Source organism: Pyxicephalus adspersus, chromosome 8, assembly GCF_032062135.1.
Source record: "Pyxicephalus adspersus chromosome 8, UCB_Pads_2.0, whole genome shotgun sequence".
Taxonomy (NCBI): domain Eukaryota; kingdom Metazoa; phylum Chordata; class Amphibia; order Anura; family Pyxicephalidae; genus Pyxicephalus; species Pyxicephalus adspersus.
The window spans coordinates 36,785,719-36,811,767 of record NC_092865.1 but is presented as its reverse complement, the minus strand read 5'-3'; the positions used below and the strand labels follow the sequence as shown (position 1 = coordinate 36,811,767).

General features: G+C 38.7%; 1 protein-coding gene across 1 annotated transcript in view; it reads left to right on the top strand.

Annotated features, from left to right (window-relative positions):
- Nucleotides 1–1,940: 1,940 nt before the first annotated feature.
- Nucleotides 1,941–26,049, top strand: part of ASPM (assembly factor for spindle microtubules) — a 29,066-nt gene continuing 4,957 nt past the window's right edge. Inside the window, exons 1-20 of the mRNA XM_072420036.1 lie at nt 1,941–2,250; nt 5,004–5,147; nt 5,698–7,066; nt 8,551–8,637; nt 9,083–9,199; nt 9,296–9,442; nt 10,007–10,252; nt 10,998–11,065; nt 11,203–11,344; nt 11,494–11,624; nt 11,966–12,141; nt 13,165–13,310; nt 13,448–13,533; nt 14,197–14,415; nt 14,634–14,838; nt 15,811–15,956; nt 17,641–17,769; nt 17,997–18,191; nt 18,503–23,200; nt 24,566–24,715. Of these exons, the coding sequence (XP_072276137.1) occupies nt 2,008–2,250; nt 5,004–5,147; nt 5,698–7,066; nt 8,551–8,637; nt 9,083–9,199; nt 9,296–9,442; nt 10,007–10,252; nt 10,998–11,065; nt 11,203–11,344; nt 11,494–11,624; nt 11,966–12,141; nt 13,165–13,310; nt 13,448–13,533; nt 14,197–14,415; nt 14,634–14,838; nt 15,811–15,956; nt 17,641–17,769; nt 17,997–18,191; nt 18,503–23,200; nt 24,566–24,715 (8,844 nt within the window). The 5' untranslated portion in view covers nt 1,941–2,007. The remainder of the gene's footprint in view (nt 2,251–5,003; nt 5,148–5,697; nt 7,067–8,550; nt 8,638–9,082; nt 9,200–9,295; nt 9,443–10,006; nt 10,253–10,997; nt 11,066–11,202; nt 11,345–11,493; nt 11,625–11,965; nt 12,142–13,164; nt 13,311–13,447; nt 13,534–14,196; nt 14,416–14,633; nt 14,839–15,810; nt 15,957–17,640; nt 17,770–17,996; nt 18,192–18,502; nt 23,201–24,565; nt 24,716–26,049) is intronic.

Below are 26,049 nucleotides of genomic sequence, written 5' to 3'. Positions count from 1 at the left end.
CCTGCTATAAGGGATCATTATTCTAATATGCATAGTGTTCATCCAATATTGAAAGAATGTTGTCAAGAACAAATACACAAAATCTGAGGAATTACCTCTGCAACTGGGACTTTTAAGGCCAATGAATATTGATTACAATAATATAAATTCAAACCAAAATGTTTTTTAACATCATTAAAACAGACGTCAATTAAAACTTTTAAAAATGTGAAGCAAATATTGTCAAACATTCCAAACTGATTTGGTTGGTATTGGACAAGTAACCATTGACAAGTGTGAGTATATCAGTTCTATATAGATCCAAAGCATTATGTTTTGTGACTGGGGATGTTAAATAGTAGGAAATAAAAAAACAGTCCTGTCACTTTTATTATTATTATTATTATTATTATTATTAATAATAAACAGGATTTATATAGAGCCAACATATTACACAGTGCTGTACATTAAATACTAAATCTTGGAAACGTCTAGGGTTATGGATGTTTTATGTTTACTTTATGAAGCTTGCGGATTGCATTGCAAATTTGGTACGTCTAGGAGCATTTTACTGTACTTTAAATATGATTTAAGAACTTGAAGGACTTCTTATGACTATCTATGCTAAAACAGAGGCTTTAGTTGCAATCCCTGTGAAATGTGATCCTTCAATGGATACAGATATGCAGTCCAGTTTTGGGCACCAGTTCACAAAAAGGACATTTTTGAATTGGCGAGAGTGCAGAAAAGGGCAACTAAATTAATAAAAGTAATGGAGGAGCTCAGCTATGAGGCGAGATTAGCTGAACTGAATCTATTCTCCCTTGAGATGTTTAAGGGGGGATATGATCACCCTGTATAAATATATAAACCGTCCATATAGAGAACTCTCTTCCCAATTATTCACTATGAGATCATTTCAAAGAACAAGAGGGCAGTCTTTGCATCTGGAGGAAAAGAAGTTTAAGCTCCAGGTAAGGAAGGGATTCTTCACTGTAAGGTCTGTGAAAATGTGGAATCGGCTCCCTCAGGAAGTAGTTTCAGCAACTACTATAGATTGCTTTAGGAAAAAGCTGGATGATTTCTGGAAGCACAGAATATAACTGGGTATTAAGGCTTTAAAGTAAAAATAACTTTATCCAGGGAACAGCCGATTGCCTCACTAGATCAGGAAGGAATTGATTTCCCCTGTTGTAGTAAATGTATCTATGTTTTATATTTGTTGCCTTCCTCTGGATCCACCATATATAACGATGTACATGGAATATGTGTGTTTTCCTAGTGGTAGAACTAGATGGATTTGTCTCATTTTCACCTCCTATCTAAGTAATGTACAGTATGAGATCTGCTTTTCTTTTCAGAGAATTTGCTTTTCTCTCCACCCAGACCTGGAATGTACAAAGGCCGGACTCACAGCAGGGGGCAGCAGACCGGATTTGTCTCCTGTGTAGTTCAGTAACCCTTACCGGTCTTGTTCCCTCCCCCTCTGGTGACAAGAACCATCTGCACCTTTGAAGGAGCCTTTTCATTGCTCGGATACAAAATAATAATTTTGTCATTTAGTTATGGTATTAGGAATGATAATTGAAATACAATTCGTTTACTGTGATGTAAACAATCTCACACACGTATTACAGGTAATTTAGAGGAAAAAGTTTTATATTTATGAATAGTTTGTGTCGGGGGGGGATCGCAGCTCCCCCGCCATGGAATTTTTGAAGAGCACTCGTCACATAAACATTGTTTTGTTGTCATGATAACGAGGCATAACACTGACCCTGCCCATACACTGCGCTTTTTAAATAAATCTCTGGCCCCACATTGGTCGTTCTTCAGGCGCAACCTACTCTGGGACACTCAGCGTTCTCATTGGCCAGGCCTCGTTGTTCTCCCCTGCTGGTATTGGTTGAGAAGGAAAACAGGGCGTAGAGGCTGGACCTGTCACCTCACGCGTAGATTTTGAATCTGTAGGAAGGTGAGGGACTGATGGTGGCGGCGTGTTACTAGGAGGCCGCTATACGGAGCGCTATGATCACCATATCTCCTCCGGGGAGAGCGGCGGACAGCCCCGGCCATGACGAGACCCCGCTTCTCTCCCTCACACACTTCTCCCGGCCGCCTTTTGTCAGTTTGGGATGTGTCCAGCCCGGCTCATCCCGGAGTGCTGTGCTGCTCCTGCACAACCCGTCACCGGACCCGGCCCAGGTCACCGTACACAAGCTGCCGAGACACCGGGGCTTCTCCGTGCCCGACACTGACATCTATGTACCGGTAAGTGTTGTTACCACCGGGGGCACCCAGCTAATGAGGTGCCAGGCCTGTCTGTGCTGAATATAGGGGTAAAATATGGGCAGTATAGGGGCAATATATGAGTGGTAATATATGGGCAATATAGGGGTAAAATATGGGCAGTATAGGGGCAATATATGAGTGGTAATATATGGGTAGTATGGGGGCAATGTATGGGCAGAATTTGGGCACTGGCGTACATTTCTGTATGGTGTAGGGATGGGTTAGGGGCCCTGTCAGACTGCTGTCTTGGACTCCATTGGAGGGATTGACCCTGTCTTCTGGTTCTGGTGACACCAATTTGTCACACAGGAAGTAAAGGAGACTTTCCAACATGTGCAGAAATAACATCAATTCTACCCCACTCCCCATCAAACCACACTGGGTCTTCCTTTACATTTACCCAGTCTCCAGGTGTTTACATACCCAGGTGTTGTCTGTTTTCTGCTGCAGATTTTCTCTCATTTCTCGTTCTCAATATGATCCCTGGATTCTACTAAAATCTGGCAGGATGCCTACCTTTCCCCATGATGCTAAACTGGAAAACAGAGTTTATGTCAATCGGCTTTATTTATTGAGGAAGTAAACTCAAAAATGCCTAAAACAAAAAAAAAACTTTAATCCCGCAGGGCAGTCGATCAGTCCGGAGGTGACTTTTTCTTTTTAATTTTTCTTTTCTCAGGAAAAGGCTCCTTCTGTGTATGCCCGAGATGCAATGTCCTGGGATGCGTGAAATAGGTATCCTGGGAGGCTTTGCGCTCCCATTCATTCTCGACCTCCTAGGTTGGTGTTGCACTTTAAATACAAACAAACAGAATTTTTACTTAACATAAAAGGGCTGTCTACCTATTTATGTAAAGTGAAAATTCTAAGTTTAGGTACGCTTTAACTCTCTGATCACATGGCCTGCTTCTGATGGGTGGCCATGGTGCAATTATCAGTCCAATAAATCTGAAAGTGAACCGGTACTCCTGCATCTGCAGCATTTGTTTTACTGCGAATATCAGAGATTGTTTCCATAATGTGAATTCTATTTCCAATCCCCAGTATTTTATATTAGTGATGTGCAATCAGTGTGATCATGTGACTGCTAACACAGCGCTCGCTAACCTTTCCGACCTCACAGACCACTAAATTCATAATTTTAAATTTAGTTAGTATGAATTTTTTTTAAAAAGATAAATACATTTGTAAAATAATGATCTTCCTAATGGTGCCTGACAAGGACTGTGGAGGCTCTGATTCATTGGTCAGCTCACGGTTAAGTGAAGTATTACTATTGTTACTATTATCATTAGTTGCATTAGTTTTGGTATTACTAAAGAAATGTAACATATTTGTTTGTTTTTTCTCACTCATCATGGGATCATTTTATTTGAATCTAAGGCTGGGTACACACGTCCAATGGTTCTCGTCCGATAATCGGCTCAGGGCTGATCGGACGAGAATCTGGCATGTGTAAAGCGCACGTCGTCCATTGTCCAAAAGACCGTCCTGGGGGATCCACAGACAACAAACTATCTTAATGGAAGTGAAGGGGAGGGTGCCGAGTGGGGTGCTGCTCCGTCGTTCTCCCCGTCTCCATAGAGCAGAATGGCCCTGTATGTACAGCACTCGTTCATGCAATCTTTAGTCGTTGGAAAGGATCGTGAAAGATCCTTTCCAACGACAATTATTGCACGTGTGTATGTAGCTTAAGACCAAACGAGATTATATTTATCAAAGTTAAACAATTTGATGCCAATAAATATAACCGTTAAAGAAAATACACAGTTAAGGTCATACTTGCCTAAAAGAGTGTCTGAGAAATAAACAAATAAAATAAAGTAATCGGATGAGAATCGGTATTTGCGGAGCGGGGTCACTGTTGTATTGGTGGAAACAATACTGAAGCGTACAGCTTGGCAATGGTTTCCTTATACAACTACACTGAGGTCACGCTGCGCCTCCCTTGTTTTTCCATCTCTAGTACACGTGAATTTAGTGCAATATAAAGGCAAAAATTGTCATTCAGAAGACAGAAGAATTCAGAAGAATTTATTAGAATATTATTTTAGTTTTTTATTAATAAAACATGAAAATTGCAAAAAATATCTAAATTTTGAGATCTTCCCTGGAAATATCTCATTATTACTGAGCAAACACACTCCTAGAAGAAATGGATAAATTGCTTTGCTCCATTGGATGGAGAGTGATGTATAGCAGAAATCACTAATACATTTGCTAGGTGGTACAGTTTTGGTTGTGCTCAGAGAATTACTTCATAAATATTTGTAGAGCATTGGGGACATCGGCGCAGTGTAGGTATTGCATTGATATACTGGCGGATATGTGTAAGCTCTTCGGGTCAGAGTCCTCTCCTCCTCGTTCTGTGTCGCTGTTTGTATCTGTCATTCAGAACCCCTATCCAATGTATACCGCTGCGTTTTATGTTTTCACTTTTTCCTAATGGAGGCCTGAAATAGAGAAAGTCAGACGGCTCTACTAATAAAGCTAGAATTCTAATTCTTCTTTTTGTCCTGTGCTTTCCTGATAGATATCCCAATGGCAGATCCTGTTTGACCTTTAATATAACCCGGTAATGTTTGTCCTCAGCATAGCTCTGGTTATGTGACAACTTATCTGAGTTTAGTAGTAATTGTATAATCTGTTATGGCTGTAGTTAGTATAATACATATCTTTTATAGTGATCATTGATGTTTAATATATTCACTGTTTGTTATTTTTCTGTGCAGCCATTTGAATCTTTTTCTTTGACAATTACATGGACTCCCCTAGAAGAAGGAGGAATAAGAGAACTTGTCACCTTTGTTGTCAATGATATTGTAAAGCACCAAGCTGTACTCTTGGGACATGCTGAGCTACCGTCTAAAAAAAAGGTGAGGAAATCTGAATGTGTGTATTCACTGCTCATCTTTTTATGATTCTGAAGATATAAACTCTTGTGTCTTGGCAAAGAATAAACTTGGTGGGTCTTGGCATATTCCTTGCTCCTCAGTGCACCACACATTTATTTTTTTATTAGATAATCATCTTCAATTTGCTGTAATGCTTTTTGCAATGGTATAATTGGTGGAGACATAGATGTGTGACCATGCACTTGGTAAATTTGCGCAACATACTGTGGGGTATACTGCTTATTCTAGCTACCTGCAGACTGTAAGGGGTAAAAATGGGCCCTATATCATAAATAAAATCTGTGGACTGGGAGGGGAGGAGTGAGGTAAGGTAATGTTTGGTATTGTTGTAATATTTATTCTTTCATCTTCCCCCTCTAGTAAATACACTGAGGGACAATAGTCTCTTATTAATGGTTTTCTCAGGTAATGAAATGATTTTGAGTGTTCTCACATTTGTATTTTATTCTGTATGTTGCCTTATATGTTTTATTTGAACATGAAGTGATATTACATTTTCTTTACTTTGCAGCGAGCTCGTTGGAATACAAAAAAAAATAAATATTCTCCTCTAGGCCATAAGGTTACTGGACTTCAGAAAAAGGATCTTTGTTCTACAGTCACCAAAAACAAAACATTTTGCTTAAAATCCAAAAATGGCAAAGGGGTATTAGAGGTGGCAAAGAATCCTTTACAACCATGTGAAAATGTTTCTAAGCCTGTCAATGGTGGCCCTACTGTCAAGAAAGGTAGACGGAGCACAGAAAATAAATCTCCGACTCTCCATGTCAGTCCACTCAGTAATGATCTGCAGACTTTCATCCCAGGATCACTCAAGAGGTCAAAAACATACTCTGTTTTGTGTGAGACAATTGAAGAAGTTACAACCACATCTACAATTCACAGAGATTTTGTTGAGGAACAATGGACTCTTACTGAGCACAGGGTGAATAAACTCTCGCTATCGCCAATAAACCCAGTGCTTGGCCTTCGGCACAATTTTACTTGTACACCAAGCTTGGTAAATGACTTTAAAACATTATCCCCAACTGAATTTTATAATGCAGAGCTTACCCATAGACGTATTGATAAGTCAAGTTCTTTACAAGAATCTTTCCATGAATGTTTCACAAAGATAAGTTCAAATATGCAGACTCCACCATCAGTGCTGCTTACACCACAAAGGAAAGTTCTGAGTCCAGATTCATTTGTAAACAACAGTTATGTTTCACAGGAATATCTGGATGCAGGTAATCATACTCCAGTTTTGTCACCAGATCAGTTTGTAAAAGAAAATTTTCTAACCCCACCTGTTTCCGAAGAAGTAAGGACGAGCCAGTTTAAAACAGAGTCTGCCAATGAACTGTTTACTGTTAGGAGCCCCGGGAATCCGGATCCTGCAAACTCCAGATTAACTTTTTGCGTCAAAAAGAAAAAACCTGAAAACGCTGCATTGCTGTCCATTGATGGGAATTTTGAAGCCAAAATCAATGAAAAACCCCCAATAAACTCGGCAACCATTACAAAAGTCAGGTCTTCGGGTTCCAATGAAAATTTACAAAGACCTCAGCTTAAGTCCCGTAGAAGGTTAAAGTGTGTGGAGCTGGAGGACAAAGCAGAACCCAAAAGTGTTGTGCAGGAGCAAATGCCGGCAGTATGTTCTCCAGACTTGCCTACCATAAGTGTATCAATACCTGCAAGCTCTTCTGGGTCACCTCTAGGCAACGACCCAGCTAAATCTATATGTGGTTACAAGAGGAAGAGTGCACAGATTTCCTATGAGTCATCTGGGGCATCCAGTGAGTCTTTGAATGTCACCCAAGCTAAGAAAAGTCATGTCTCAAAACCAGCTGGATCACAGCGGCTACCAGTTCAAGAATATGAACAAGTAACCAAAATAGGTAAGATATTTTTTCCTACAAATGATCAAGGAACAGATTTATCTGTTACAAAGTAGTATTTCTCCACACTTTAAGCGGAAGTAAGCTGGGATAAAAAAAAATTACCTTTATCTTCGGACATCCGTAGATCCCTCCAGGTGTTGCCTCTGTACCCCCTTCGTTTATGCCGGGTGCCGCCATCTTCTTGCCCCTTCTTCCTACATCACCCGATCTCGCACTGCGCAGACAGTCTTTTAAACCCCATCTCCAAAAAAGAAGGTAATTTTTACCTCCTAAAAGGGTTGTCCACATTAAGGTTATCTATCAAAGAGAATGTAATGGCGTCTTGTAACACCATTGTCATTGACCATAAACAAGACTGTCACCGAGTGAGCTATGCAAGTTGCCTTTCTATCCTGCCTAAAGTACAGTAAAGTTGCCACTTTAAGTTACTAATTTATTGCAAGCATGCAGCCGAAACTTTTTGTGGCCTGTAAGTGGCCCACCTAGAGGGGTTTTTAATGTGTCAAGAGGAAAAAGTCCCACAGTAGTTTTCACAATAACAAAATTAAGCTCTTGCGGCAGTACTTCACTTCATCCACAGTGTCGTACCACAGTGTTTTCTGCTACAAGATATTCTCAGTGTTTTCTAGTCAGTGTGATTTAACTTGGAAGACTTGAAAACATTCTGAGAGTGTTTCCTGTGGGACTCTGCACTCTGTATTATCTTCAGTTCTGCTCTTTGCTTCATCAAAGACCACTTCTGGAGAAGATTTAGAGGACCCAGCATGTCACATGGCATTTTAAAGGTATTTTGTGACACCTAAAACGTATCCAAACTCAGAATTTTTATTTTACATAAAAGGGTAGACAACCCTTTTTTATATAAGGTAAAAACTTTTTGTTGGTGTGTTTTTTTTTTTTTTTTTTTTTTTTTTTAAAAAAAAAAAAAAAAAGAATGTAGTAACGCCCTCTTCATGGATGGGAGTGCAGATCCTCCCAGGATACCTATGTCACGCATCCTGGGAGGCCCTTGGCTGCTGCTTTTTGCGTATGCCCAAGGTGCTTGGAGCCCTTTCATCAGTAGGAAAAAAAATTGCCGATCTCACACATGCGCAGTGAAATCGGCAAGTTCTTTACTAATCTACATCGCCTGATCTTGCGCAAGAAGAGATGACAAGATGTCGGTGCCTGGCACTCCATCTGCCCCAGGCTGAAGTCTGATACCGGGAAAATGCGAGACCTAATGGAAGAAAGTAAATGTAATTTTTTTTTTTTTTGTTTTGTTTCCTGTTTTGGATTTAAGGGAAGCCTGAAAGTTATTAATTCGAGCATTACCGCCAATTGTCTAGCACTTACATTATAAATAAATGAAAGTATATGCAGAACACCAACATTTGCTTTTAACTTCTAACCTGTAGAAAAAATGACTCCTGGAATATGATATATATTTTTTTAATATATCTGTTTTTATGTAATTTCTTTTTTTTTTGTCCTTGTATTAGCTTCTTCAACACCAAATGTTTTGAAAATCTCGAAATCAAAGCCAGAAATCAAAGGAAAACCAGCCTTGGTTAAATCTCGGCAGACAGGTACTTATATTTGAGTCCTTTTAAAATTCATAAGCAGGCAAATTGTTGTATTTACAGTAGCACCACCCTTATCATGTGGCAGGTATAAGTGATTCTGGAACCACATGTTCATTTCTAAACAGAAAAAAATCAAAAAAGGATATTGAATTTACTTGTTTTAGGGTTTGCTGCTCCCCGGTTACTTCAATTCTCTAAAATGAAATAAAACATTTAGATTACATAACCTCAATTTTTATGATCTTTAAGCATTATTGGGAATGGTTTAATGTCCATAGCGTGAACTGAGATGCACTTTAAATTGGTAGTTCAGTTTGCTTTATAAATAACGTAAATTGTCCTCATGGCAGTCATCTATCCACTGCAGTGCATAGAACAATATAGCGTGAAAACATATATACAGTAATTTATCTTTGCACACTGATTTGCCTATTATGATTTTTTCCAGATTTTTTCCAGAAGAAAGCGTTGCCTCAGTTACATTCTGCTGTCACCTTTAAACATTCCAAGAAAATTGTTGCTGTTCCACAGTCAAAGCTGACTTTTATAAAGCCTGCCAAAACAGGTAAGTGTATTCATAGCAGAATTATACCCACTTTACAATGTGTAATGTTAGTTAGTTCTACCTTCCTGTACTAATGGTTATGGTTCTTATTTACAGTCATTCCTCGGCACCCCATGCCATTTGCCGCTAAAAACATGTTTTATGATGAACGCTGGATGGCAAAGCAGGAACGTGGCTTTACCTGGTGGCTAAACTTCATCCTTACCCCAGATGACTTTGCTGTGAAAACAGATTCCATGAAAGGTCAGACTTTTAGTAGGGGAAAATAAAAATTAAAGCCAAACTCTAGTCACTTTAAAAAATGTGTGCACAATGCGGAGATTTCCACTTACTTACGTTTTCTTCTTCCAAACCTCACCTAAACAGTAAATGATAGATAGTTCTATCCCTTTACTGCTTCATCCAGAACTAACACAATAATGCTTATCTTGAGTTTTTAGTTAATGAATTCAGGATACGTGTTTGTTTTATAAACCTTTTATCTGAGTATTTCCAGAATTATGGGATGTCTACCACTGGGGCACATAGTATATTCGGCATTTAATGCACAGAAGTGAATGTCATACCAGCATACCTGACAATGTTTTGCTAGCTGTCATTTTGGACAGGGAACTATGAATGCTGGACAATAACTAGATTACAGGAAAAATGGTAAACAAAGATGAGGAACCCTTGGTGGGATTTTTGGAAGGTGTATACATTTTATGGATGAATTTAGAATGTTGAGTACTCCTATACAGCTAGGATAGGATGCCTGGTAACATATAAATGTATCACTATAATTGACATTGTTTTTTTTTTCTGTAGTGAATGCAGCTGCTCTGATCCTTGGAGCTGAGACTAATCACAAAATAAGTGTTCCAAAAGCGCCAACCAAGGAAGAAGTCTCCTTGAAAGCATATACTGCACGATGCAGATTAAACAGACTGAGAAGATCGGCATGCCGTCTGTTTACCTCAGACCCTGTAGTTAAAGCCATTAGGAGACTGGAAATAGAAATTGAAGCTCGACGTCTTCTTGTGAGAAAAGACAGACACCTCTGGAAAGATGTTGGTAAGGTCAAACATTACCTTTAAAATAAAAATTATCTTTAAACTATAAATTGTGTAAATAGGTAATCTATATTTATCAAATGTGACATCTGATACTGTGATAAAGTCCAACCCTTATCAATCACAACCTGTTCTCTGGAGCCGCAGTCGCCACCAGTGGTCTGCGGTTCTGGCCAGTGCCAGGAAAAAGCCAGGGGTCAGGAAAAGGGGGGGAGCGGCACTCCAGCCAGAGCCGCGGACCATGTCTCCCGTATGGATCGCAGGCTCAGGGAAGTGGGCGGGTTGTCTCTGAACACATCGCACCCACCAGATCTGAGCCTGCGATGGGAGAGTGGGTGGGTTCTGGCATCATGACGTCACTCTGGGGGAAGTTTCATCTCCATTTTCCTGACACGCATGCACGGTCCTTAGCCAGTAATTTTAGTGATCCATGGGTCTGAAAAGGTTGGTGACCACTGCTCTGGAACATTGGGAGTCTAAGGAAGCCTGATGAATGATGTAAGCATACATGCAGATTTAGAAGTCTGTAACCCCATGTTCTTTTATTTCATACTTCAGATAAGAATGGCAGAATTTATTGCCCATCTTTTATCAACTTTCAGGTTGTCTTTTTAGTTCTGGGGTTTTGTGATGCTTTCTAAAAAGTTTATAAATATCATGTAAAGTTTTTAGTATGTGAAATGGAACCATTATTGTCCTGTAAAATGTATTAGTGGGTTGTTTTAATTTTTGAATTACTTTTCTAGGTGAGCGTCAGAAAATCTTGAACTGGTTACTTTCATATAATCCGTTGTGGCTTCGTGTTGGACTGGAGGTAATGTTAAAAGTGGTCAAATCTGTTATCACAGTTGCAGGTTTATATTTTGCACTTATGATATTATCAAACTACTTTGTTTCATTGTGTTGGGGTGTATTGTGAACTTATTAGTAAGTATATTTTGTTGTTGGCAGACCATATTTGGAGAGCTAATTTCATTGGAGGGAAATAGCGACATCACTGGCCTTGCACTGTTCATCTTGAATCGTCTCCTCTGGAATCCAGATATTGCTGCCGAGTACAGACATCCCTCTGTGCCTCATTTATATCGTGATGGTGAATAACTTAATATTCTCAGAATTTCCTGCTTAGTCTGTAAAAGTGCTTAATTTTACTGTGGTTTACAAGTAGAAAGACTGTATTTGTTTTTATACATCTTAATTTGCAGTAGTTTCACATCTATTTTTTGATTTTTGGTTATTCAGGTCATGAAGAAGCTTTATCAAAGTTTACGCTGAAGAAACTGCTGCTGCTGGTTTTTTTTCTTGATTATGCCAAACAGTCGAGACTTATTGATCATGATCCCTGCTTATTTTGTAAGGATGCTGAATTCAAGGTAGGTATTTTTAACTTTCTAATTCTTTACGTCAGTAATGGATAAGTGGAGGCTATCAGTGGCTACAAAACTACCAACCACATTCACAGAATGTGTGAGGTTGGAGGTCGCTGCCTAGTTGTCAAAATGACATCAGTTAAACGTTAACCCTAATCAGCCCTAATGGTTTCCTTCCTGAATTTTAAATAATTTCTGTTCCTATTTTTGGCATTTTGTAACATGCAAAATAACTGTGTGATCTGGTAATGATAACATTATCTCTATTGTGCCTGAGTTTCAACAACTGGTTCATTTAAACATGTACTTTGTGCCTACTATTCTGAGCTGTTGTGTTTCCACAGACAAGTAAAGACCTCTTGCTGGCATTTTCTCGTGATTTTCTGAGTGGAGAAGGAGATCTGTCTCGCCATCTTGGTTATCTGGGATTACCAGTCAGTCACGCCCAGACTCCTCTTGATGAATTTGACTTTGCAGTCACAAATCTTGCAGTGGATTTGCAGTGTGGAGTCCGCTTAGTGTAAGTAATGTAATTTTCTTTAAAAAAAAAAAAAAAAAGTATCACAATTCAATAATTTATAAACAAACTTGTCTTCCAGTTTAAAAAACGAACAAACAAACCCCTTTCTGAATGAAGTCTATGTAACCATGAAAATACAACTTGACATATGCCAGTTAAAAGGAATATTTTCACTACAGTTGCAGATGTACAGATGCAGTGAAGATGGAAAGTCTTCAGTTTGACAATTGGGGGTTAGCTTTCAACAGATGATTTATTTACAGGTCCTGCTATATCAACTATTTAATTTCAGACACTTTGCCACTCCTGAGGGTGATTTGCAGTGTCAGTGGCTAATGGCAAACCATTTACAGTCTAGTACCCTGCTATTATTTATTTTTTTGGCAATGCTTAGTGTATCATTGGCAAGAGAATGTTGCTAGCATTCTCTTACTCTTGAGCAATTGGGAAATACATTCAATAGGAAGATTACATTTGTATTTGAAAGACCTACTGGGAGACATAGTCCTAGTCTTGAGTGGTTATATGTGCTTTTCTCTTTCTGTAATTTAAAAGATATTTAAGCAGAACAATGCCCATCAATACTCATCTGCCCCAATTTGTTGTGGGCCTCACCAACTTCTTCCACTCTCTGATCTTCAGCGATCTTGATTGGCTTGGATGATGTAACTCTTGTGTGGGAGCCCATTGCATCCTGGCACCCTCTAGGGAAGCTGGAATTGCTGGGCGTCCCTGGCAACAAACACTGACCTGCGAGATTTGTCAGCTGGGTGGTGATCAGGCGGGTAAAATAATTATTGCAGTAGGGACATCACCTTTTTGCAATAAACACTACCTGAATGCCAATTTTCAAAGTGTGACTTTAGTTCCCTTTAAGAGGGTGCAATATAATGGACTGTGATCTATTCTCCATTCACTGGATGTTTAAATGTTTGCATTTTGCTTACTGTTTTACTTAGGTTTCTTTATATTGGTTTGGTGTAAAAATTGATATAATTTTTAATCTTCATTTTTTGTAAACAGAAGAACAATGGAACTCCTAACTCATAACTGGAGCCTGTCTAAAAAACTGAGAGTCCCAGCAATAAGTCGCCTGCAAAAAATGCACAACATAGAAGTGGCACTGCAGGTTTTGGCAGATAGAGGGGTCCAGATCAAAGATGAGCATGGTAAATGGCTGTTATTATGATATGGGGACGGAGGAGTTTTTTAATGAAATATTGCTTATTTAATGTGTGTACTTGCCTATGTGTTATTGCTTTATAATTACTTGATATAACATTTTGTAACTGTAACTATATTGCAGGTCACTCCATCTCATCCAGAGACATTGTGGACAGACACAGAGAGCGTACACTTGCTTTGCTGTGGAATATTGTTTTTAGCTTTCAGGTATTGTTTTGCATGTTTATGTTTAGTGAAAGTTAAGTGTAACTCTTCTGTATCGTACTTGTCATTTGGATGAAGCTGACACCCTTCATATTACCGTTTATGTAAAGTCAAAGTTTTTTTTTTTTTTTTATTTTATTTTCGATAGTGGGAGTGGAATTCCTTTTTTCCATCCAGGGCTCTATTGGGGAGATTTGTGTTAGGGGGATCCTGGAATAAGATATGGCAGGGGCTATTGCTGACTTGTATGTAATATGTTTCAGTGCAGTGAGCTGCTGACCCGGAATGGGTGTTCAGACTTTACTGGGTGATTTGCTGTTGATGAATTATAAACTCACTGTGTGGTGAAGTCTAGATGAGTATGACTGTCCAAAAGACATATACCTTTTAAAACCAGTTGGCAAGTTGCCCTCTTCTCTACACACTGGTATGGTGGCAGGTGGTCTTCTGACTCTCATGCTTTAGTTTAATATCATAAATTCTACATATTTGTTGGTTTATGTGATAGGTATTGTAGGTATAATATTGGTATATCTTTGTTTTTCCCTTACATAAAAATATATATTCTTATGACCAGACTTAATACAGTGAACATTCTTTCTAAAAAGCTGGGGGCTATGACCTATGTTATACATTGTTAGTTTAGTATGTTCTTATCTGTAATAGGTGGAAGTCCTGCTGAATGTTGACCATCTAATGGAGGAAATAAAGTTCCTTAAACACAGTTACAGCACACAGAAAAGGCTTGCTGCTCTACGCGCTCTGTCATTTCCAACAATGGCCAAGAAGCGTGAGAGTAATCCATTTTCACCAGAGAATTACAGTGACCGAGTGCTGCTACTCATGGAATGGGTTAATGCAGTTTGTGCCTTCTATAACACAAAGGTAATTGTTTTCATTTTTTTTACCTTTAGAAATTGTATTCCAGACACTTTGGATTTTTTTTCAAGTTTCTTCTAAGAAATGTGTAACAATAATTTAGAACATATGTTACTCAATATTTTTTTATTAGTCAATAGTTGATATATTTGATTAATCTGCTTGGTGGATAGTTTGTATTTCTATGAAATAAACCTGTGTATGTATTTTTGTTTTCCTTGTAGGTTGAAAATTTCACAGTGTCCTTTTCTGATGGGAGGGTATTTTGTTACCTAATTAATCATTACCACCCCAGCTATGTGGCATTAGATGCTATAAGTCAACGAACCACACAGACCATAGAATGTAATGAAACTGGAACAGTTGGACTGAATTCTTCATCTGATTCTGATAATTCTCTTGATATGTGGTCTGGAATGTGTGATCAAGGTAACTTTATTTTGTCTACTCTGTGCTTTAAAGTCTATCCTACACAAACAGCTATTTTAGGAAAGCAATCAAGGGTTAGATTTTTTTTTTGTTGCTTTCTCTATTTCTAGTTGTGTAGCACTTTATATTTCGAAATCCTAGTTCTCCCATTTCTGCCTCTGTGATGTCCATTTTTCTCTGTCCTTTCCTAGTTCACATTGCAAAATTTCAGTGTGTGAAAATCTTTCACTCCCATTTCTAATTTAGTGGCATACCTACAAAATGCGCAATGCCAAAACTCTAAGAAGCAAAATGTGCCTGGAAGTATTACATTGGCGCAATTTTCCAATTTGCACAGGTGTGATATTCTTCCTATACCTGTGTTTGTTGCTAAATGGATGAACCATCATCTGGTAAACTAAAACTAGTTTGCAGCAATGGATTTACTACTTCTTTGAAAGTTTAATAATCCTAAAAGCATCTAAGTGTGATCTCTGAAGACCGTGTAACACTTTCAGATCACCTTGGTTAATCTCCGACAAATTATATTACAGGTATTTCTGACTAACTGGCACATTAGTTATGTTAACCACACATGGCAATGGCATGAATGACACTGGGAAGTAGTAGGAACAGCAGTTCCTTTACTGTTAATAAGTATTTCTTCTTTCTAATTATCATCTGTAACATTTTTTTATGATGTTTGTCTTCCTTCAGTCCAGTAAAGGGAGTGATTTCTTTTTTATATTAGGGGGACTCATTACTCCTGCCATTCCATCTAACAATATATATATAAATACATATTTCTAAAAAAAAAAAAAAAACAAAAAAAAAAACACTAGTTATAACTGTATCTGTGAAACGTTTCCATCTCATTGCTATTATATTGGGAAGATATTTTAACCCTGAAGTTCTAAGAGGAAAGTTTACAGGTTAATATCGGCATTGACACTGAAGATCATAATCTCTATAATTGCTTTATTTGTTTTACAGGCTTCACCACCTCAGCCTTGTATAAAGAACTATTGGATAATGAAAGAACAAACTTCAGTCTTCTGCAGAATGCAGTGTCTAATCTGGGGGGAATTCCTGCCATGATCTATCATTCAGATACATCCAATACAATCCCAGATGAAAAGGTATGAATATGTTACCAGGCAAAAACATCTCCTGACTTAAAGACTGTCTCACTATGTGGCTTAAATCATTTAAATCAGTCTCTTTCACCATCATAATTATCAATGTAGTAGGTATATAACCATTTATAGTGCATCAGATCAGTACCTCTTCTTGAAGATGCAATTTCTTATAAGTGATTGCTAAAGCTGCTATTGAATCAAAATATTGCCCAAAGTCCTCATTTATATGTAGATGGGATTGGTTGCAAAATGGCTACTGATCATAATAATAAACCTAAAAATATATAAAAATAACCTAAAATTGGTGGTTGAGAATTTGTTTGAAACTGTTTCTAGAACAGAAAGCTACATCACCCACCAAAACTTATAAACAACTTTATCCACTGCGCCCTACCCTAAAGCAACTTACTAAAACAAAAATGTAAAGAAACTGGTTGCCTGCAAATGAATGTAATAAATACTTGGCTGTCCCACTGCCCATGCCCTGGATGTCTGTTCTTCTACTGAGTTAGAGCTCCCAGCATCCAGTGCATGCTAAGTTCTATCCACTAGCTGCTACTTTATTATATTAAATTTTAAGACCAATCTATAGTATAGAGTCCCAGGAGTCCTTGATGAAAAACAAACCTGCCATGTCCCTTGTTTTTTTGTTTTTTTTTGCCTTGATGTTGATTGATGATTAATCAAAGTAAGTTTAAGTAAACAGCAACTAAAACCCAGGGTGTGGAGTTGCTCTATATGTCCAATAATAATCATGAAAATAAACGGCAAGAAAAGAAATCAACTGAAACTGTAGGGTCACCTTACATTAACAGCCAAAGAAAAAATAACTTTTAACTCTTATACTGGTTGATGGTGAAATGTCCTTTTGCTTTAAATGTCAGAATGAAATTGCTGCCTTGCATGGTCATTGTAGGTTGAAAATCAATCTGTCATTGCTCACTGCTCAAAGATAGCAACATTTGGAGGAATCCTAGGTTAAGTGAGCCTGCACTAGAGTGTGCAGAATATAGTAAATCGCAGCAGTTAGCAGCTCTACGGGTATATTACATAAAACATTTCTTTGAGTTCATCCTTCTTGCAGTTGACTTTGTGAAAAATGAATAACGCTATATGGACCAAACAGTTCTGGCAAAACCCCAGGTCTCTACACGCCCTGTTCACTACTGGGATTGAACTTGTACTTTCTGTCATCAAGTAAATCAAGTAAAATCTCGTCTTTTGCTCGTAAAGAGAATAAGTTCACCTGTTTTAAATATCTTGTGAAAATAGATTTATTGTATTGAGCTTGAGGTTACCCTGTTAACCAGAAAAGCCTGTTCTATGCCCTCATCTAATTCTGGCTTTTTAAAATGTATTCTAAGGATTCGACTGATGTTAGATCAATTCTTTGTCTAGTGGACATGCCGCTTTTGGCATTGTCATCAACCAGGGGAATGGAAGTTGCCTTCGTAAGGAAATTTCAACCTGTAACGACACGAGAAGCCAGTATAAGAGGAATATTTAGGTTTACGCTAACAAAGATAGTTGCATATTTCGTGTGCTTGCTTTTAAAACGGCTGTCAAATGTAAACCAATTCAATTAGCAACTAATGCAAGAGGAGTGCCCTTTTAGTTTTGTATTGCTGGGGAAATAATTCACAGTTTAGGACATTTATTTCTGAAACATGCTTCTGTTTTACAGATTGTCATCACTTTCCTATCCTTCCTCTGTGGTCGGCTTTTGGACATTCGTAAAGAGGCTAGAGCTGCGAGAGTGATCCAGGCAGCATGGAGAAAGTACAAACTGAAAACAGAGGAGCATCTACTGCAGGTCAGTTCTCTGTGGTTAAGTAGGTGGGGCAAGACTTTATTTTAGTTAATGATTTTTTTTTTGTTTGTTTCATTTTTGTTTCTGGCATCTATTAAGCTACCAATAGCCTCAGAAATTGTTTAAATTGGTCTAGAACTTTCAGCATGTGTGAACTTAGTGATAACCGGTAGAAACGTGAAGATGTATACTATGCCTCTGTTGTTCACTGTGTATTGTGCTTTTTTCAGAAAAAGCAAAAGGCTGCCTCTGTTATCCAAAATGCAGTCCGCAAGTTTCTGTCACGACGCTGGATTTTGAAGAGAACAAGCTCGGCAGTAGTAATCCAGAAAAACTGGAGACGATATTTAGCATACAAGGAGCTCCTCAAATTAAAACTTCACAGACAAAAGGAAATTGAGGCCTCTGCAGCTATTGTCATACAAGTGAGTCTGTTACACATACGAATAAGGTTTTTTTTTTTTGTGTTTTTTTCTTTTTCAATGTGTTCATCTGAGAGAAGTTTTCTAAACTAATGTTATCTGCAGTGGGCTGTTTTTATCTTTATAGAGAAAAAAAATCCAGGACATTGGGAATCCCTATAAAGTTTACCTTTCCACAATTTGTAATAGAATGAAATCTATTTTACTCACTAAAACTTAAAACTTTTAAGAAATATCTCTTACTAAGCATTAAAAACATTTTGTCATTGACAAATACATTTGTAAATCCATGAATTTTTATTTTTATTTTTCAGAGAATCTGGAGATGTTTTGCAGACAAAAAATACTACATCACGTTAAGGAAGCATGTCATTGTTCTACAAGCAAGAATAAGAACAAAGATTGCTGTTTCGGCTTACAAAAAGACCATACATGCAACCAAAATTCTACAGAGGCACGTGCGCTCTTGGTTGTTGGCAAAGAGAGATCGTCAAAACTTCTTGCAATTAAAATCCGCTGCTGTTACAATACAGTCAGCTTTCAGGAGATGGAGATGTATAAAGCTAAAACGAGAAACAAATGCTGTATTAGTGCTTCAGAAAGCATTCAGAAAATGGCAAAATCAGCAACTGGAAACTAAAAGAAAAGCAGCCACTGTTATCCAGTCATTTTGTCGAATGTACAGAGAAAGATGTAAATACCTCTCTGTACGATCAGCAGCAGTAAAGATACAGTCTCTAGTTAAAATGAGGCAAAAGAGAATCTATTATCTATTATTAAGAGAAAAAGTAATCTTTGTCCAAACTCGGTTTCGTGCTAACCTTTTAATGCACACTGAACGCAAGTCCTACCTCCAGATGCGAACAGCTTGCGTTAAAATTCAGTCTACAGTAAAAGGCCACCTAGTCAGAAAACAAATCAAACAGTGGCACAAAGCTGCAACAACATTACAAGCAAACTACAGGATGCACATGGCAAGAAAGGAGTATCTTAAAATATACAGAGCTGCAGTTATTATACAGGAAAGGTTTCGAGCATACAAACTTGCTGCACATCACAGGGAACTCTTCTTGCTCATGAAAATCTCTGCTTTACGTATACAAGCAGTTTGCAGAGATTACATAATTCGTAAAAGAAAAAGAAATCAGCATCTTGCAGCACTTTCTATACAAAGTTCTTACCGATGCTATGTAGCAAGAAAGCGTTATATTCTAATAAAAAATTCTGCCATTATTATTCAGAAATGGTACAGAGAACAAAAGCAACTGGGGGCAGATATGGAACGCTTTTGGAAATTAAAGAGCGCTATTACTGCCATACAGGCTGCTTACCGTGGCTGGGTTGTGAGAAAGCAACTCCACAAACAGACAAGAGCGGTAGTCACCATCCAGTCCGCCTTCAGGAGATTTACTGCTCAAAGAAGATTTAGAGAGGTGAAAATGGCTACCCTGACCATACAGAAGTACTACTGTGCGGTTCTTATTGCCAGGAAGGAGAGGCAAAAATATCTACACATTTGTCTGCTCATAGGAAAAGTTCAGGCCATCTGGAGAGGTAAAAAAGCAAGGAAGGAGATTAGGACACTACACAAAATGGCAACTCGAATACAATCATGCTATAGAATGTATGTCTGCTACACAAAGTACAAAACCATGAAACAAGCAGCAATGCTCATTCAGTGTCACTACAGAGCATACATAGCAGGTAAAGTACAACGAGCACATTATTTAAAAATCAAAGGTGCAGCAAGTTGTCTTCAGGCTGCATACCGAGGATGGCAAATTAGGAAGCATTTATTGCAACTCCACAATGCAGTTTGTACAATCCAGGCATCATATCGCTCTTTTCGACTCAGAAAAGAATATCTCAGGCTAAGGATGACAACAATTGTTTTTCAAAGACGATACCGTGCTAAAGTTGCTCCTAAGTTGCAGAGAGAACAGTATCTTCTTTTGAGGAAAAATACCATTAAACTGCAGTCTATCTACAGAGGTATGAGAACGAGACAAAGAATAATCCAGATGCGAAGGGCTGCAGTTTTGTTACAGTCAGTGTTTAAAATGCAGAAGCAGCGTGCACAATATCGGAAAATGAAAGCGGCATCAAGTTTAATACAGGAACATTACAGGGCAATGAAGGAAGGCAGGAAACATCGTCAACAGTATTTAGCACTTAGGAAAGCTGCTTGCACCCTTCAATCTGCATGGAGGGGCAAGAAAACACGGGGACATATATATCACATGCATACAGCTGCAACAGTCATCCAAGCTTGGTACCGAATGGTCAAGCAACGGCATGCATTTCAAAGTCTTAAAAAGGCCACTGTAACATTACAACAACGCTATCGTGCCTCTCAGGAAAGGAAGAAACAGTTGATAATTTTCACTAATACAAAAAAGGCTGTCTTGTGCATTCAGTCAACTTTCCGTGCAGCAAAACTACAGCGTGAATTTAGGGCAAAGCGCCAAGCTGCTGTTGTCATACAAAGAGCTTTTAAGTCCTTTTTGGCAAGACGCAGGTTTCTTGCCCTGAAAAAAGCTACAGTGTCTATTCAGAGAAGATTTAAATGGAAAAAGCTTGCTGAGCGACAGAGGCAGGATTACCTAAGGACTCAAAGAGCTGCCCTTGTGTTACAAGCTGCTTTCAGGGGTTTTCAAGACCGACAGAAACTTCAACAAATGCGTTCTTCTGCCACTGTTATCCAGGCGGCTTTTAGAATGCACAAAGAGCGTGTTGCTTATGAAAAGTTGAAGCAATCAGCAATTACCATACAGCAATATTACAGAGCATTTCAAATTTCTGCTCACAAAAGGGACACGTTCCTAACGCAGAAGAAATCTGCTGTAATAATTCAATCTGCGTATCGTGGTGCAAAAGTAAGGCAGAGGGTAAGTCAAATGAACAAAGCCGCAATAAAAATCCAAGCCACGTTTAGGATGCACCAGTGCAGAATCCAATATAAAAAGTTTCTGTGGGCAGCCTGTGTGATTCAGCAGAGATACAGAGCAAACAAGCAAAGAGACTTTGATGCATTACGATATTCGTTTATTAAGTCTGCTGCTCTTGTCATCCAAGCGGCATATCGGGGCTGGTGTGCCCGAAAAGGTTTAAGGACCATGAATAGAGCTGCCACTATTATACAGAGGCAGTTTAGGACACATCTCAAGCACAAACAGTATCTTTTACTGAGGTCATCAGCACTTCTTATCCAGAGACGTTACCGAGCTACTGTTTTGATGCATCATTATCATTCTAAATACCAGTCCCTTCGAAAAGCTGCAATTTGTATGCAGGCTTCATACAAGGGAGTTAAGGTAAGAAAAAATCTTGCCCTAAAACATGCAATGGCCAAAAGAATCCAGTTTGCCTATAGAAATTACAAGACCCTAGTTTTGTATAGGGCCAAACAGGATGCAGCCCGGAAAATCCAGGCCTGGTACAAATCAATAGTAGAGAGCAGGCATACACGTGCATCATTTCTGAAATATCGATGGGCGGCTATAGTTATCCAGTCAAGTTACAAAGGAATGAAGGTGCGCAAAAACCTGAAAGGCATGATTAGGGCTGCAACTATAATACAGAAAAATTATCGAATGTACTTTCAGAAGAAATACTACACAAGTTTGATAAAAGCCACTAAAAGAGTCCAGAAGAGATACAGGGCAATAAAAGCCAGAGAGCGAGATCAAGTATGGTACCAAACTACTAAAAATTCAGCAATTCTGCTTCAAGCAGCTTTTAGGGGAATGAAAGTTAGAAGACGGCTTCAAAGAATGAACCATGCAGCCACAGCTATTCAAAAATTTGTTAAAGGTTATCTGAAAAGAAAGGCATATTTGAAACTTAGATCTGCAACTGTGTGCCTTCAGAAAAGATACAAAGCATTGGTTCTGGCCAGATTTCAACGCTTGAATTTCCTCACTTATCGCCAAGCTGTAGTTTGCATTCAGTCTGCTTATAGAGGCTACAAAGCGAGGCAAAGGCTTGTTCAGGAATACCAAACCACAACTCAAATCCAGTCCATGTTCAGAACGTACAGTCTGCAATCCTATGCAGACCAAAGAACCTCAACTGTTTTACAACACAATTATTACATTTATCAAACATATGTTCTGCGTGAAAGACAGTGCTCCCTAAAGCTTCAAAATGCTGCTGTTGTCCTTCAGGCTTCGTACAGAGGCATGAAGAGTCGTAGGAATATAAGAAAAATGCAAAATGCAGCTATTGTAATTCAGGCCTCTTATCGCATGCACAGACAAAGAAGATCTTATTTGGATTTGCTATGGGCAACGAGAACCATACAGTGCTTCTTTAGAGCAACACTTTTGAAGAATGAGGCAGTGAAGCAGTACAATGTTCTTAGAAAAACTATAATATCCATTCAACGGTCCTTCCGTGCCAGAAAGTCGAGAGAAGTAAAGGCTGCAGTGGTAATCCAAACTACATGGAAGATGTATCGGGAAAGAAGAGCCTTTATAAAGACTAAATCTGCAGTGGTGTCCCTTCAGGCCATCTTCAGAGGCTATAGGGCCAGAAAGAGATACAAACTAATGATGGAATCTGTCTGCCGCATACAGTGTTGGTACAAAAGATGTCATCAAGTCCGTGTACAAAGACTCCAATATTTGTCCATGAGAACTTCTGCTATTATAATTCAGTCTTCTTTTAGATGTTTTATTGCACGCAAACATATTAAAAGGGAGAGGGCTGCAAGAGTACTCCAGTCTTATTATCGTATGGCTGTCTGTCGAAAACGGTTCCTGCAACTTAGAGCATCTGCAATAAAGTTGCAGACCTACCATCGAATGCAAAGTGCTATAAAAACGTATAAAAGGCAAAGATCAGCTGCAGTGATCATTCAGCAATGGTACAAATCGGTCATTCTTATGAGACACCAGAGATCTGCTTTCTTGAACACACGAAGGCAAATAATTTGTATGCAAGCAGCAGTCAGAAGATTCAATGCCCAGAGATCACTTAAAAGGCTGCAACATGCTGCATTAATGAGCCAGGTGAGTGTCTATTTACTCTTTACACATGTCCAAAGGCAGACTTTTACATATAAATATATTGTGCTACAAAACATTGAATATTAAATGTAACTAACTGATTTTAAATGGGGAGGCTCTTTTTCAACACGGTATTGTCCTCTGTGTAGAGGAACAGATGGGACCAGAGCCTGTCCAGTAGATGCACAACAGTAAATTTTTTTCAGAGGGTGGAAGGCTTGAGGGGCTATTTATAAAGCAGTGAATCTGACATTCTGAAATGATCTCTGGTGGAGAATCTTTAAGGTTCATGTGGTTTAATGACGGCAATTGATTCTCAATTCTCTCAGATTTACTGCTTTATAAATAGACCCCTTAGAGCAGGCGTGTCAAACTCAAATACACAGTGGGCCAAAATTAAAAACTTAGACAAGGTCGCAGGCCAATTGTGAAACTGAAAAAGCACTGCTTCTACAATTCCCTGCGTCAAGAAAACAGTCCAATGCAGGGCTTAATGGTATGAGTGGCTCCCTCTTCACTGAAATAGCACCGCTACTACAAATCCCAAATGATGCAAATGATGCCACTACTACAAGTCCTGGCAATTACTTGCGTCTAAAAACAGTCCAATGCGGGGCCACGCATAGGCAGAGAGACCGCTGGTCTATAGACAGGAGTGATGCTGGAAATTGTAGTAGCAGAGCTATTTCAATGCAGCGGCAGGCCAGATGCAATTCATATTTAGCATTCCTTTGGGGTCCAAAAAAAGGATGTTGTGGGCCAGAGTTTGACACCCCTGCCTTAGAATATATGTCAGGGTATTTTTCTGGCTGTGTCCTCATAAGAGAGATTTTTCTCACTTTCTATATTATCAGGAAAAAGAAGTGAGATAAGGTCTCTGTATCCGTGACATATAGCAAAAAAAGCATGTATCACATTCTAAATCTTTGCAAATATAGGTAATTCAACCCAAGTGTGGTTTCATAATTTTTGGAATGTGTGAGAAGTTAAGAAGGTGTATACTTTAGTTTATGACTATATCATCTAAATCTCCATTACATGTTTTATAGAAGAGGGCTGCTTCATGTTCCCTCTGTTTTACATTATAACCCCACACCAGCAATTCTTCATGTGTTCTGCACTGAACACCTTCAAAGTTCCTCTGTTTACTAACGCGTATCAAGTGGAATGGGATGTTTTTGCTTGTTATAAGGGGGTTTAGAAGTTACTATGAATTCATTATTAATTTAGAATTAGAATTTTGAGCGAATAACTAAATTAATTAGTGGATTATTGGAAGGTTTGTCCAGTTAAACAGACATGGAAAATCCCAGAAGCATTTGTTAGAAAACAGTTGGATTCCTCTAAATACATATTTAACTTTTCCAGATCGCCAAGCAAAACACAGAAAGACGGCTTCTAAGGTTTGCTTCTGCTGTTCATCACCATCTGTGCGCTGTAAAGATTCAGAGATGGTTCCGGGCTCATCTTGTTCTGAAGAGAGCACAGAAGCAAATTTACCGTGTCATTTATATTCAGGTATGGTTGGCCCAAATACCTTTTCTCAATACATTAAAATCTGTGACAACTGTTTTGTTTTCCAGTTTGTGGCATTGATATTACCATGTACAAGTCAAGTTGTGGTGTTAATAATGCTCACTAGTTATGCACTTCAGGTATTTAATCCTAAAATGTAAGTATCATAGCTGTGATATTTGCTCCTTTTTGAATAAAAGGTCACATTAATGTTTTGCAGAGATTGCTTCCATGTTTCTAATAGGAAATCACTATTTCTATGTTAATTATTTTGTAGAGAACCCCAGCTTCTCACAATGAAACACGAATTAGATGCAATGTTTTCTATAGAATCTTGCTCATTCTAGACAAAAGGAAAGCATTTTTAGTAAAAAAAAACATTCAGTTGTTGAGTGGAACTCCAGCCCACATTTGTTTTAGTTTTGGGTAGAGCAGTGAAGGGTTTTCACATTTGTGGGTGATGCCAAATAGGGAAGGAGAAAAAAGTCTGGAGGTGGCCTTTGGGTTCTGACTAAAGGCAATACAAATCCATTTTTGGCACTAGGCCACAAAGTATTTATCAGGTCCAACAATGCAGACCCTGGACTTGCCCTGACTGTAGGCTGGGAACTACCTAATTTTTGTCAAACCTCTTCTGCTTCTCCTTTTTCAGTTCTCACAAGGTTGCATTCCTTGTTGCCATCACTCTTTCAGGTGATTATCTGTCCTGGCTGTAAGGAGCCATTTTTTTCTTTTCAGAAGATGATATCCTTCCACTTCCACTGGATGTAATTCAGGCAGTGAGTGTCTCAGCCACTGCATCCTTTTAGCCAGTGATTTTCAACTTGTTATCCTGTATCCATAAAGTTTCACCTGCTTTTTATTGCATCCCCACTGATGGCCCACACAGAATACCATTCATGCTTAGGTCTGGTGTCCTACTAACATTCTTTAGGTTCCAACAGGCTCATCTGATTACAGCTTCAAGTGCAAGGTCCTTTTAGGGGACTATTTAACCTACTGGTGATCCCCAGTTGTTTTTGGTGCCTGGTAGCAGTTTGCTGTTGCACTGCTTTTAGATTTGCTAAAGGTACAAAAGTCACTTTCTGGGTCTCTAAATTGATAAGAAGGAAAAGACTTTTTGGGTTCAATAAAAGGTACAGTTCCCACCCCACTCGGTTTTATGATCATGCACTTACTACTGCTTGCTACAAATCAGAGGCCGCATGCTGGTAGTATGAAATGTTCTTCTTAGCTGTTCTATTTTTGTTTTTTTGCCCACTTTCAAACGCATGTGGCAATATAACCCTAAGGTACAAGCTTGCCTCAATGCACTCCGAGTGGAATTTGCAGTGAAT